General features: G+C 43.0%; 1 protein-coding gene across 2 annotated transcripts in view; it reads right to left on the bottom strand.

Moving 5' to 3' along the window:
- The window catches only part of PPEF1 (protein phosphatase with EF-hand domain 1), a 96,464-nt gene extending 91,939 nt beyond the window's left edge, over positions 1–4,525 (bottom strand). For both annotated transcript variants that reach the window (XM_032389601.1, XM_032389602.1), the window contains exon 1: positions 4,155–4,525. In XM_032389601.1, the coding sequence (XP_032245492.1) occupies positions 4,155–4,227 (73 nt within the window). In that variant the 5' untranslated portion in view covers positions 4,228–4,525. The remainder of the gene's footprint in view (positions 1–4,154) is intronic.
- Between the last annotated feature and the right edge of the window lie 9,089 nt (positions 4,526–13,614).

Genomic DNA, 13,614 nt, shown 5'->3' with positions numbered 1-13,614 from the left:
AATGTTTTCCCCCTATGATCAGGAACAAGACAAGGATGTGTATTCGTGAATTTCTATTCAACACTAAGAGAGGTTCTAGCCAGGATTATTATGCAAGAAAATGAAAAAAAAAAGGGCATAGAATAGAAAGGAAGAAGTTAAACTATATGCAGATGACATAGTTTATAAATAGAAAATCCTAAAGAATCAACCGAAGTCTTGGGATACAAGATCAATATACAGAAATCAATTGTTTTCTATACACTTGCAATGAGCAATCCAAAAATGAAAGTAAGAAAATAATCCCATTTTATAACAGCATTAAAAAGAATGAAAATACTTGGAGTAAGTTTAACAAAAGAAGCGTAAAACTTAAGCTTTGAATGCTACAAAACATTGTTGAAAGAAATTAAAGACCTAAACAAATGGGAAGACATTCCATGTTCATGGATCAGATGATTTAACCACTAAGCTGGCAATACTCCCCCAATCGGTATACAGATTCAGTGCAATCCCCATCAACATTCCAGATGGCTTCTTTTGAGAAACTGACAAATTGATCCTAAAATTCATCCAGAAATACAAGGGACCCAGAAAGCCAAAACAATCTTGAAAAAGAGAAACAAAGTTGAAGGACTCAAACTCCCAATTTCAACTTTCTATAAAATACAGTAATCAAGACAGTGTGGTACTGGCATAAGGATAGACATATAGATCAATGGAATAAAATTCAGAGTCCAGAAATAAACCCTCATATCTACAGTCAATTGATTTTTGACAAGAGTGCCAAGACCATTCAAAGGAGAAAGAATAGTCTTTTCAACAAATGGTACTGGAATGACTGGATATCCACATGCAAAGAACAAATCTGTTCCTCCACCTCATACCGTATATGAAAACTAACTCAAAATGTATCAAAAACCTAAATGTAAGAGCTAAAAATATAAAACTTTTAGAAGAAAACACAGCCATAAACAATCTTGGCTTTGGCAATGGATTCTTTGGCATGATGCCAAAAGCATAAGCAACCAAAGAAAAAATAAATTGGATTTCATCAAAATTAAAAACCTTTCTGCTTCAAAGGACAGCATCAAGAAAGTGAGAAGACAGCCCACGGAAAGGAAGAAAACATTTGCAAATCATACATTTGATAAAGAACTTATAACTGGAATATATAAAGAAAATTCTTACAACAAAATAATATAAAAACAAATAACTAAAAATGGACAGATGATCTGAATAGACATTCTTCCAAAGATCTGCAAATGGCTAATATACACATGACAAGATGCTAAATATCATTAGTCATTAGGGAAATGCAAATGAAAACCCTAATGAACTACCATTTCATACCTGCTAGGATGGGTATAATCAGAAGGACAGACAATAACAAGTATTGCAAAGGATGTGGAAAAATTAAAACCATTATACGCTGCGGGTGGAAATGAAGAATGGTGCAGGCACTTGGGAAAACAGTTTGGGAGTTTCTCAAAATGTTAAACATTGAGCTACCATATGACCCAGCAATTCTACTCCTAGGTATATACCCAAGAGCACCAAAAACACGTGTTTGTTTGTTTGTTTGTTTGTTTGTTTGTTTTAAGGATTTTATTTATTTATTTGACAGAGAGAGATATATCGAGAGCAGGAACACAAGCAGGGGGAGTGGGAGAGGGAGAAGTAGGCTTCCCACGGAGCAGGGAGCCCAATGCGGGGCTCGATCCCAGGACCCTGGGATCATGACCTGCGCTGAAGGCAGATGCTTAATGACTGAGCCACCCAGGTGCCCCAAAACCATGTGTTTACACTATAACTTGTACACGAATGTTCATAGTAGCATTGTTCACAGTAGTAAAAAGGTAGAAACAACCCAAATGTCTATCAATTAATGAATGGATGAATACGATGTGGCACATTCCGACAATGGAGTATTATTCAGCGATGAAAAGGAATGAAATTCTGATTCTTGCTATGACATGAACTTTGAAAACACTATGCTGAATGAAAGAATTCAGACAGAGAAGACTCCATGTGGTCTGATTACATTGATAGGAAATGTCCAGAAGAGCCCAAATCTATAGAGACAGAAAGTAGATTAGTGATTGCCTAGGGCTTGGGAGGTAGTGGGTAGGGGAGTCACAGCTAATGGTTTGGAGGAGGGATATGAAAAATGTTCTAAAACTGATAGTGGTGATGGTTGTACAGCTCTGTGAATATACTGAAAACCAATGAATTATATCCTTTAAACTGGTGAATTGTGTGGTCTGTGAATTACAGCTCAATAAAACTGCTCTTTTAAGAGAGTGATCCAGGAAAAGACTTTGGCATTTCCTCAAATAGTTAAACATATAATTACCATATGACCTGGCAATTTCATTCCTGGGTATATACCCCCAAAGAACTGAAAACAGGAACTCAAGCAAGTACACATACGCTCATGTTCATAGCAGCACTGTTCCCAGTAGCCAAACGGGTGGAAACAACCCAAATGTCATCAATAGATGAATGGATAAACAAAATGTGGTCTATACATACAATGGAATACTATTCAGCCTTAAAAAGGAATGAAGTATGATAGATGCTACAACATGAATGAACCCCAAAAACATGCTAAGTGAAAGGAGGCAGAGGTTACATTGTGTATGATTCCATTTACCCGACATATCCAGAATCAGTAAATTCACAGAGACAGAATACAACACTAGTGGTTGCCAGGGGCTAGAAGGAGAGGGAAATAGGGAGAAACTGCCCAATAGATAAGGGGGTTTGCTTTGGAGTGATGAAAATGTTTGGAACTAGACTAGAAGGGGTGGTTACACAACCTTGTGAAGGTACCAAATGCCACTGAAATGTCCCCTTAAAATGATTAATTTTGTGTTATGTGAATTTCACCTCGGTAAATTAAAAGAAAAACCAATCCCAAAATCTAAGGCAACATTTCCATTTACCTGCAACATTTTAAAAGTTGAGAAGTATTTCAAAAAGAGAGAATTTACTTTTACAAGTTGGGCGTGGCCTTTTTTTTTAGTAACCTGAGAAATTTGGCTAAATTTAAAGAACTCTAGATAATCCTAGATGTAAAAAGAATATTACTCCCTTTGCTCTCTTATAATAAATTATTACCATGGAATTAGCTCGGTTGGAGCTTTTGAAAGACTTACAGATTTGAAAGAGTTAGTACATCTCCCGTGTCCCTACTGTGGGAGGCCGGCTTTGCTAACTGACCAGCACAAGTCAGCTGGGAGGCAGAATAGCATTTGATTCCCAAGAAAAAACATCACATGCTAATTAGTATAGAATACTCTGCATCCTAAACTGTCCATCTTAAGTCTGAGTAAACTTCCAAAAACAAGACATGGAAAAGAAACTGGGAAAATTATCTATAACCTAGACACGAAAAGAATGGAGTTTAAGAACAAATTATTCACATAATCATCCCAGTTTGTTTATTTTTATTTTTATTTGCTTGTGGAGACTATGTCCCTTAAACACTCAAGTGAGTTGCAACTAGATTTTAGTAGGTATGAGAAAGAACTTCAGTACAAAATAAACAAAGGCAATAGTTAAGCCTCTAATTATATGGGGATCGTGGGGGGCATGTCCTCTATGTAGAAACAACACACTTTTTGGGAAGCAGATGATCTTGCGTTTCCCAAATTCTACCCGGAATAGTCTAAAAACGTGGGGCAAATCTCATGAAGTTCTGTGTTGAATAGCTATAAAAAATAATCCAATCACTGAGTTACAAAATCTAATAAAAAGTCAATGCTGCAGCTAAATGCCACATAGGTATGGGTATAGCTATTTATAAGCATGTTGAATAAACAGAGAGAAATTTACAGAGGCTTTCTTGTTCCCTGCCAGTGAGTTTGAAAGGGAGATTTTTTATATTGGTGCGTTTTCAGCTGAAATCAAATCAAACATAAGCTCTCTCTTAGATAATACTTTATGGTACCTCGTAAATTCAAAGCTACATCTTCCTAAAGGTAGTTCCCCGTGTTATGCCAATATTCAACCTTCAGTATTCAGCTCAAGTGATGGTGCCTTGTGCCCAAGCGCGCGGGGCTGCTGGAGAAGCAAGTGACTGCCCGGGGAGAGGGGAGAGGGCGAAGCTGGCTCACTCTCGCTAGGCTCCCCATTCATTCAGGAAGACAGGCACCCCCGCTGGCACTCACCTTTCTCAGATTTCCTGTCTTTCCTTGAAGACGAAGTGCCACAGCCCATGTCTTCTAAATCATGTGTGCTCATGAATTTAACTTCTCATTCCAAAACAGAGTGTGAAAAGTGCCTCCCTCTATGCAGCGAGGAGCCACTCCTAGCAGATCCACCTCAGTCATAGATCCTGCTGAGGAAGACACGGGAGGCAGGGGGCGGGGGGGAGGAAAGCACCCGTTAACAGCAAGGTATCTGAGGGCTGCTCAGCAGCATTCATTGTATGCTTCTTCGCAACTGCTGTTCAGCATGTGATGCGGAAAATGATCAGGCATAATCTAAGCCGGGTGCATTTTCCAAAACATAGCCACGGCATCCGAGCAGCTATTCTAGATTGCTTTTGCGCTACACATAAATTATATTTTCCCCGTGTCGAGGTCAGATCGAGGTCTGTATAAAATAAAGCATTAAAAATGAAAGGGAAACCGGAAATGTAAGAGCGTACGGCTTTCTAATTGAAATACAGGGAATGGGATATGAAGGACCTGATATAATTTAACTGTTTGGGTTGTAAGCGCAAAATAATTAAATCTATCTGGGCTTTTAGAAACACAGACTGGAGACGGACTATGAGACAAAACAACATATTTAAACAACTCTGCCAAAACTCAAATCAAAGTGAGTTCCTCAACACTACTTCTCAGAATCAGCTGGAGAGCTTGTTTTAAAAAAGCAGGCTCGAGGCCTCCCCCCAGACTAGGGTGTCACAATGGGGGGGCGGGGGGAGCCGAGCGCCCTTTTCGTTTGTATGTGTTCTCTTCTTCTTTTTTTTTTTTCAGTAAACTCTGTGCCCAAAGAGGGCTTGAACTCACGACCTGTGATCAAGAGTCCAGTCGGCCCTTTTTAAATAAGCCGTCCACGTGTTTCTGAGACACCCTCCCCTCCCAGGTCTATCCTCACGCTCATCAGCCGAAACTGCTAAACTGGATTTTAGTATTCCACCTCGTGGCTTTTTGGGGTGACACTTCCTTTATTTTGTATTGCTCCAAACCAGCCGGATCTAATCGATTTGCACTGCTAGATAGGAACAAAGTCAGAGAACAACTGACTTGAGACCCTACCAGGGCTGTTTTTCCATTAGCAGTACACAAAAGCCTCCAAATTTGACTCAACTAAAGAAAGAGAAAAAATAAAACGAGCACAATATTTGAATTATGGAAATACTGTTAAAACAATAACAACCTTAATAAACAGATATTCTGCTCAGACCTAGGCCTGGTTCTTTTATGTATAGTATGAATTAAGCCTCCTAAACGTTGGGTTATCTCCAAATTTGACAGGCATTTCTTTCATATCTTTCTTACCTACAACCTGGATAAAAAATGTTAACAAGGTCAGCTCCAAGGGCACAACAGCCCCTGTAACGTTCCACTCCGGCCCATTCTCCAGGGTTACTGCACACCCATTACATTCATACTGTGAGCATATTTGTTCAGTTAGGTGCTAAATCCACCCATCATAACTACCATCTTATTTGTCTATGAGACATCCTGGGAAATTTTGCTAAATATTTTCATGAAGTTATGATATATACTTTGACACCTTGACTATCCCAGCCCCCAGGAGAAAGAAAACTAAAAGGAGGAGGAGAACAGAAGGAGGGAAGGAGGGAGGAAATCAGTTTGGCATGACTTTTAATAAGAGAATCACCAGAAGTTGAAAGGTGGGAGAGACCTTTAAATTGTCTAGAATTTACACAAAGTGCAAGGAAGTCAAGCAACTTGCCTAATGTCGTATAGAAAAATGGGTTGTCAAACTTGTTTGCCTATTACCATAGCCCAGGGAGCTTTTAAAACTCCCAGTGCTCAGACAGCACTGCATTAAATGAGAATCTCTGGGGGTTTAAAAAGACGGATGCCTGGGTCCCATCCCCAGAGATTCTGATGTAACCGGTACTGGGTGGGGGTTGGGCATCAAGATTTTTTAAAACTCCCCAGATGATTCTAATGTGCAGCCAAATTTGACAGTCTTTAATAGTGACAATGTTTTAGCAAACCCATGATGACACCTAAGGATCATCACATTTTCCTCTAAATGCTTTGACTCCATCTGTTTGGAACAGAATTTTTCCAAAGGTCATGTCAGGCTTATAAAGCGGTGGTTTCTGGCATCTCTTCTTTTCTCGTTTTTGAAATCTGGGCAGTATTTACCCATCACCTGCCTTCTCTCTGTACTCAGAAATGTCTTTTTTTTTTTTTTTTTTTTTAAGATTTTATCCATTTATTTAGAGACAGAGAGAGGGGGGGAGAGGAAGGGAGGGAGGGAGGGAGGGAGGGGGAGGGGCAGAGGGAGTGGGAGAGAGAGAATCTCAAGCAGACTCTGCACGGAGCATGGAGCAGACTGGGGCCCCATCTCACAACCCTGAGATCACCACCCGAGGCGAAACCTAGTCGAACGCTCAACCGACTGAGCCACCCAGCCGTCCCTAAACTCAGAAATTTCTTATAGGTTATCTGTAGCACCTCTGAGAACATATCTGCTGGGCTCCTTCATCACCCTTTGAAGTGGTTCACCTCGTCCTGGTGACCTTCTCCGCGCACCCAGATCAGTGCTCTTTGTCATGAGTATCACAAGACTCACCAGGGGAGGCTATCAAAACATGAAGCTTCTCAGGCTTTACCACCAGTACTCAGTGTGGAGGGTCTGGGAACCTGCAGCTAGAATGCAGCCTTCGGGGGACTGACACAGCTGCTCCCAGATCTCAGGTGGAGACACTGCTCTCCGTTATCTCCTTTGGGCTTCACTTTCATTTTTGTGCTACTTTTCCTACCCCGTTTTGTGAATACAGAAGAGTTGGGCACTGAGTAGGCAACACTGATTAAACAAGAAGAAGTGAGACATTTCAGTCTTGATTTTCTTTTTCCAGAAAAAAAAACAAAGCAGTATATCTCCCCAGAGGCATCTGGTTCTCAGCCACCCCTCAGTTCATTACACAACAAACAAAATTCCATGTAAAAAATTCACTAGGAACTAAAAAGCATCAAACTTGAGTATATTTCTGTTAGACTGTAAGCTCCATGGGTATCTTTCTTTCTAAATACTCCTTGAATCTCTGGCACCTACACACTACCTTTCGCATAGCAGGTGTTTGATAAATGCTAAATGCATTAATGGAGCTTTCTAAGCTAGGGTCCTTTGTTTTCTTTTTAAACATTTTATTTATTTATTTGGGATAGAGAGAACGAGAGAGAGAGAGAGAGAGAGAGAGCACGTGAGCGGGGGGAAGGGGGTGAGGGGCAGAGGGAGAGGGAGAAGCAGACTCCCCCCTCTGAGCAGGGAGCCCAACTCGGGGCTCGATCCCAGGATCCTGAGATCATGACCTGAGCCGAAGGCAGACGCTTAAATGACTGAACCACCCAGGCGCCCCAGGCGGGGTATTTTAAAAAATTAATTGCTGGGGCGCCTGGGTGGCTCAGTCGGTTGAGCATCCAACTCTTGATTTCAGCTCAGGTCATGATATCAGGGTTGTGGGGTGGAGCCCTGTGTCCGGCTCCACGCAGAGTCTGCTGGAGAGATTTTTTTTTCTCTCCCTCTCCCTCCCCCTTTGCCCCTCCCCCTGCTCATGCTCACTCGCTTGTGCACACACACTCTCTCTCTCTCAGATAAATAAATAAAATCTTAAAAAAATAATAATTGCTAAAAGTCAGTATTAGTCCATGACTTGGTGCACAAATACATGCTATTTGATTATACAAAAGCCTTTTATTAAACCAGAAAATGGGTAGTACTTACACACTTATTTTTAAAGAAGATTTTAAAATCATGATGGAGAAAAACTGAGAACTATTCTAGAATTCTTTGGTTATCAGGAAAAGATTTGCTATTGAAAATTTTACATTATGAAATAAGTATTAAGCAAGTTATCCTTAAACTGTTTTTCTCCTTCAGGTAACAGTTAAAACAAACAAACCAAAAAGAGCTCATTTTAATGCTCACCAGACAAAAGCTGGGTAAGGCCAGGTGCCACTTAATACTCCCACACACTGCCCAAACTACACTGCCATCATCCACTTAAAGGCAGAGAGGAAAACAAGTTTTTAAGCAGTGTATGTCTCTTTGAGGACATCTCTAGTTGGCTGTAAAGCTGATAACAATGATTTGGGGATTTTCCATTATTGAGAAAAATCGAAGCTCCTTCCATTTCCAGCCCTCTGTCAGCATTAGAAAAGCACTTAGTGTGCCAAAGAAGTCTCTGGAGAAATGATTGATTCCCTAGGACCTGAAATGGGTCCTCCGGCTCCAGAGGTGGGGAGTTTCTGCAGCGTTCACGAAGACCCAAGGAGGCCATAATCAGTGACATGTACACTGAAAAGGCGGATCTTGGCAAAAAACAGTTTGAAATTTGCCCAGTGCCGCTGCCCCTACTAATATTTATGTATCGAGGATGGTTTTAAAGCACAAAGATGAAACACTGACTCATCATTGGCACTCACTTATAATCTGAAAAAGAAAAGGCTTCTAAGGCTTCTGCTGGAAGGTTTTACTGTACGTGGGGGCGGGGAGGGTAACTGAAGGGCCGAAGGGTTTGAGGTCCGGCTCTTTTCATCCCAATCACTTTCACTTCCCAAGATGAAGATACATGGAAAGAACAAATGGTGGCCCTTGGAGCCAACCTAACCTCAGCCATCAAGCACCCTCCAAGTGCTAGCCCAACCTCCCCAAGTTGTTGTTATTCATTCTTTATTTTATTCCAGAGTACATTCTTATTGAACTCCCACACCTCCACTCAGCTACCTGGACCTGGATTCTGCCTCTGGCATTCTAGATGCGAATCACGTGGTGCTGCCTCTTATGAGAAATTCCTACTCTAGCTCTGGCCCCGAGGAACCCAAATCCAGAACCCAAAGTCGTTCAACTGGCACCACACTCCCACCCCTCAAAGGGGGAATTAAGTAGGCCGGTCTAATTCTTCCCCCCTTGCACTGTGGAGACAGGAGCATGAAGGACAGATACCTCTTCAGGCTCACGCTGCTGCATTCTCTCTGGTATTCATCAAAACAGGGGTTCTATAGCCTGATGTCTGTGGCCTAAGGACAACCAAGGGGCCTAGAGTGGGGTAGAGGAGGCCCTGGCCGATGGCGCTAAAGAGGCCCCTTCCATCACTACCTTTCCCGGAGAACACTGTAGCGTTTCCTTGTTCATATCTTTGCGTCTGGGGTCTTAAATGAATAAGGGGAAGTCTGTGAGACCGACCCGGTGACTCTTCCCGGGTCTCATCAGTTGAAAGGATAAGAACAGGGAGGAAACCACACTGACCACCAGAAGGTGTCTGAAGGTATCTGTTGTTGTATCAGACAGGATGGTCATCGAGAGGCAGCTTGGCCTGGTGCCAGGTTTTCCACAATATGTTTGTGGAAGAGTAGTTCTCCGTGCTTTATGATTCTAGGAATAGGGCAAAAAAAGGTCCCACAATGGAATAAGTTGAGGAGAGGAGGATTAAACAGATTTCTTGACTGCAAGATTCCTCAGAGCCTTTAACATGTTCATATACATCTCTAATAGGAATCTCTAAGAAAGAGCCAGAGTGTCCACTGTTTCCCAAACAGCCTAGCAGGGGACCCTTTTGAGGTAAAGTGTCTCAAGAGCATCTATTGTTCCTACCTGCTTAATGATGGCTCAGTAGAGCCTGGGGTTTAGAGGTCAAACAAACTGGGGGTATCTGGCTGGCTCAAGTCTGTAGAGCATGTGACTCTTGATCTCAGGGTGGTGCGTTCAAGCCGCACATTGGGTGTGGAGACTACTTAAATAAAAATTAATTAGTTAATTAACTAATTAACATTAATTCCACTGCACCTCAGTTTTCTCTTAATAGGAATAATAATGCCCACCTTACAGGCTTTGTACTGAGGACTACTGAGGAGCTCAGGGTGGAAAAAACAGCTTGAACAAAAAGCAATTCTTCTTAGCTGAATGAGTCCGGAGGGGCCATGCATGGGTGGGTGCCCACCCTGCACAAGTGCTGAAACGAGACTATGTTTGCTCAGATCTCTTCCTTCAGAATGCATGGTCTGGGACCTCCAGAGGCTAAAACCCTCGGGTGTCTACTCCTTCTGGCATAACTGTAGATTCATAAGAAATGAACTCTCTTCCTCTGAGAGCACTAAGATCTGAAAGAATGCTCTGCCAGTAATAATCATAATAGCTAAAATCACTACTATTTATTAAGGGACTACTGTTTACCCAGCCCAGTGGGTGCTTTATATTTCTCTTACTCCAGTTAATCTTCACAGCAATTCTTAAGGTGGTACCATCACTCCCGCATTACGGATGAAGAACTGAGACTCAGCAATTAAATATGGTACTCCGTGGCACAGGTGAAGACCCATTCTGTTCAATGGTGAAAGAGCAAAAATGTCCACTAAAGGGTTAGCTACACCTTGGTTTCAGAGCCAGTCTGAAGCACTAAATCACTAAAGAGAATTCTCGAACATTTCAAGGAATTCTGCTTCCCTTTCCTATAGAGAGATGGAAACCCAGTGATCCCCTGAGATCGTAAGAGGCAAGGGAGTTACAGGAAGATTTCTGAACATGCAATTGTGTAGTGGGCCTTGGGTAATGCCCCCACAAAGGGTCTAGAAGGGTTTCTCAAAGTATCTCTTCCCTCATTTCTAGTCCTCACCCAAGTGACCACAGAGTTTTTCCAAATACCGAATTCCTTTGAAATAGACTGCAACCCTTCAAATTGCAAAGTCATCTGTACACCTTTTCAAGATGAGGACAACTGATTAGGAATCAGACTCTTTGAGAAAAAATCACTCCGAGAAATTGCAAAGCAATAAAATAAACTCTAAGGCGTACACGTTTCCTGTCCCATCGCTACACAATAGATGTTTATAATGTAGACCTAAGAACAAACATATTACCTCTTTCTTCTGCTTGGCCAACGCAGAGGTTTTTCCTCAGCCCAGGTGTTTCAGGAGACACAAAAACAAGAAAAAAACCTTCTCTATGAGGGATGCAGAGGTCTGAAAGAAAAGAGGTACAATTCCAGCTCTCTCTGGAGCACCCCCTCCCCACATACACACACACACACACACACACACACGCACGCACGCACACAAGCACGCACGCACACACTCCACATCTCACACCTCTGCAGCTCTCTGCAGGGTGAGCTCTTGCTTAAATAAATCACAAATAAATCAAGAAATAAATACATATGCACAAAGAAATAACTCGAACAGGCCACGGCTGCTTTTTGCCTTTCAGCCTGGAAGGCGAGCCCACAGCCACAGATCCGGGCGAGGCCGGGTTGGCCTGGGAGCCGCCCTGCCTGCCCCGACCCTGCCCTGTTCCCACCTCGGCCCGGAGAGCAAGGGACACACTCAAGTAATGGACTGTGGTCACATGACTGCTTTCCAGGGGACCCGGCCCTGGACAGGCAGGGCCAGGCCGCTGTTGGCATAAGTAATCTGCATCGGTACAAAACACACGAGGAATTTGACTAGGGCAGGGCAGAAGAGCGTTCAGTGGCTAACTCTTTAGGTCCACCGAGGCTGATTTTTAGGCAACACGGCAGCCACCGGGTATGACTAAGAGGCGTGGGCACGCTATACGTTCCTCCTTGGGACTTGAAAAGGCATGGGGCGCAGGGAGCAGCCCTGGCTGCCGGGCTGCCGTTCCATCCCTCTCGCTGTTCCATTAGCTGCGTGATGGAGAACCCATCTGTGAGAGAGAGATTCACCTCCCTTCCGCGGCCGGAAGGAAACTGAGAGTCGACCTGTAATTTTGCTGAGTTTGAGAAGGAAGAGGAGGGAGACACATTTGGGAAATGAGATGCTGGTGGTAGGACGGGGGCCGCCAGGCACGGTTCTGGCATCTTTCGAGGCCGTCCAGGGTGATCTTGCTCCCACCGGCTCAAACTGACTGCAGCTGCACTCACAGCAATTCTCTCCCCAGTGCTGCTTGGCTGGTTAACCAGCATCTTGTTTTCGAGCTTCCTGGCCTTCGGCATCGCAAGCTAGGATTTAAAGGACTGCGGCCAAAATCATCTCATAACCCCGCCCAAGCTGCTCTTTAGCCAACTCCTTTCTGCACTTGAGAGCCATAGGCGATCCAGTGAAATGGGTACCTCGCTTGCTATTTAATCTAATGGGGTCACTTTAAAAATAACTGGAAAGGCAGCTCTGGGCTTCTGTACTCCTATTAGCGTATTAAATACTATCAGAGGGCCTCATTATGAGGCAGTACAACCGTATAGGTTTCCATGGCAGGGGCTCCAAGACTAGGACCTGATGAGGCTGCCATACGCTTTGTAAATGATAGCGTCATTACCCAGGCTCTCAAACAAATAGTGGACCATGTCGCTCTACGGCTGTTTCCAGCCAAATGCCTATTCAGTCCACAGGGGTTAAATGATGGCTATGTCTAGATACGGTTGTTCAAATGTCACCTCCTCTGTGTGAAGCCTTTCCTAAATCGCCAAAGGGGAGTTCGGCACTCTGTCTTCTGGCTCTCAAAGCCATGTGCACGTCCAATTATAAAGCTTCCAAAAAGTGCACTGTAATTTGTCCTCTTACATAGGAAATCCTGAAAGGAAAGGATCCATTTCATTCTTCTTGGTGTTCCCGGCACCAAATGCATAAGAGGTACTCACCAAATGCTTGTTTCATCACAGAAAGAAAGGAAAGGAGGGAAAGAACTCGTGATTTACGTGGTTATTTTAATGGTCAGCCTCTGGACCATGAATTGCATTAGCTGTACCCTTTACGTGATCTATCTAAAACTCTGAATTCGCTTAAAATGAAGAACTTCACCATATTTTTCCATTGTATGAAGAATGCTGAAATGTGACTTTGAGCACCACAAAGAGTCTTATAGCCAGCCTCCAATTGCTGAATGAACCAGCACTGACAGATGTTATTAGATGGTAATAACGATAATAACATTTATTGAGCATGTGCTAGGTTCTAGGCACTTGTTAATTTTATACGTAATAATCTTATTTCATCCACACACCATCCTATGAGGCATATACTATTATTATCATTCCCATTTACACTTTAGGACCTAGAGCCCAAAGTCAAACAGCAAATGAGTGGCAGAGCTGGGATTTGAACCCAGGCACTTAGACTCTCGAACCCCTACTTATGATCCTTACACTATATACTGCCTCGGTCAGCACCTTATGTGTTTGCAAAATGAAGGTCCCAGCCTCTTCTCAGATGCTCTCTGACTTTCCTCCAGCTGAGCAGGGATGTGTTCTCCCAGCCTGAAAACAGAAAAAACAATTGGCAAAGTAACGTTCACAGTTTTAAACTCACTCGTTAACAGACTTGTGCCCCAAACAGTCGAGGTCAATGTCTCTCTCTCAGTGGGCACATCACCGTATGAAAACGGCCAACGGGAAAGGTTGTAAAAGGCCATGGCAATACCAAATCATCCTGAACTAAGATGGCTTGTGCTCTTCAATTCGACACAGTT

Source organism: Phoca vitulina, unplaced genomic scaffold, assembly GCF_004348235.1.
Source record: "Phoca vitulina isolate PV1807 unplaced genomic scaffold, GSC_HSeal_1.0 scaffold55, whole genome shotgun sequence".
Classification (NCBI taxonomy): domain Eukaryota; kingdom Metazoa; phylum Chordata; class Mammalia; order Carnivora; family Phocidae; genus Phoca; species Phoca vitulina.
This window is presented reverse-complemented; position numbering and strand designations above follow the sequence as displayed.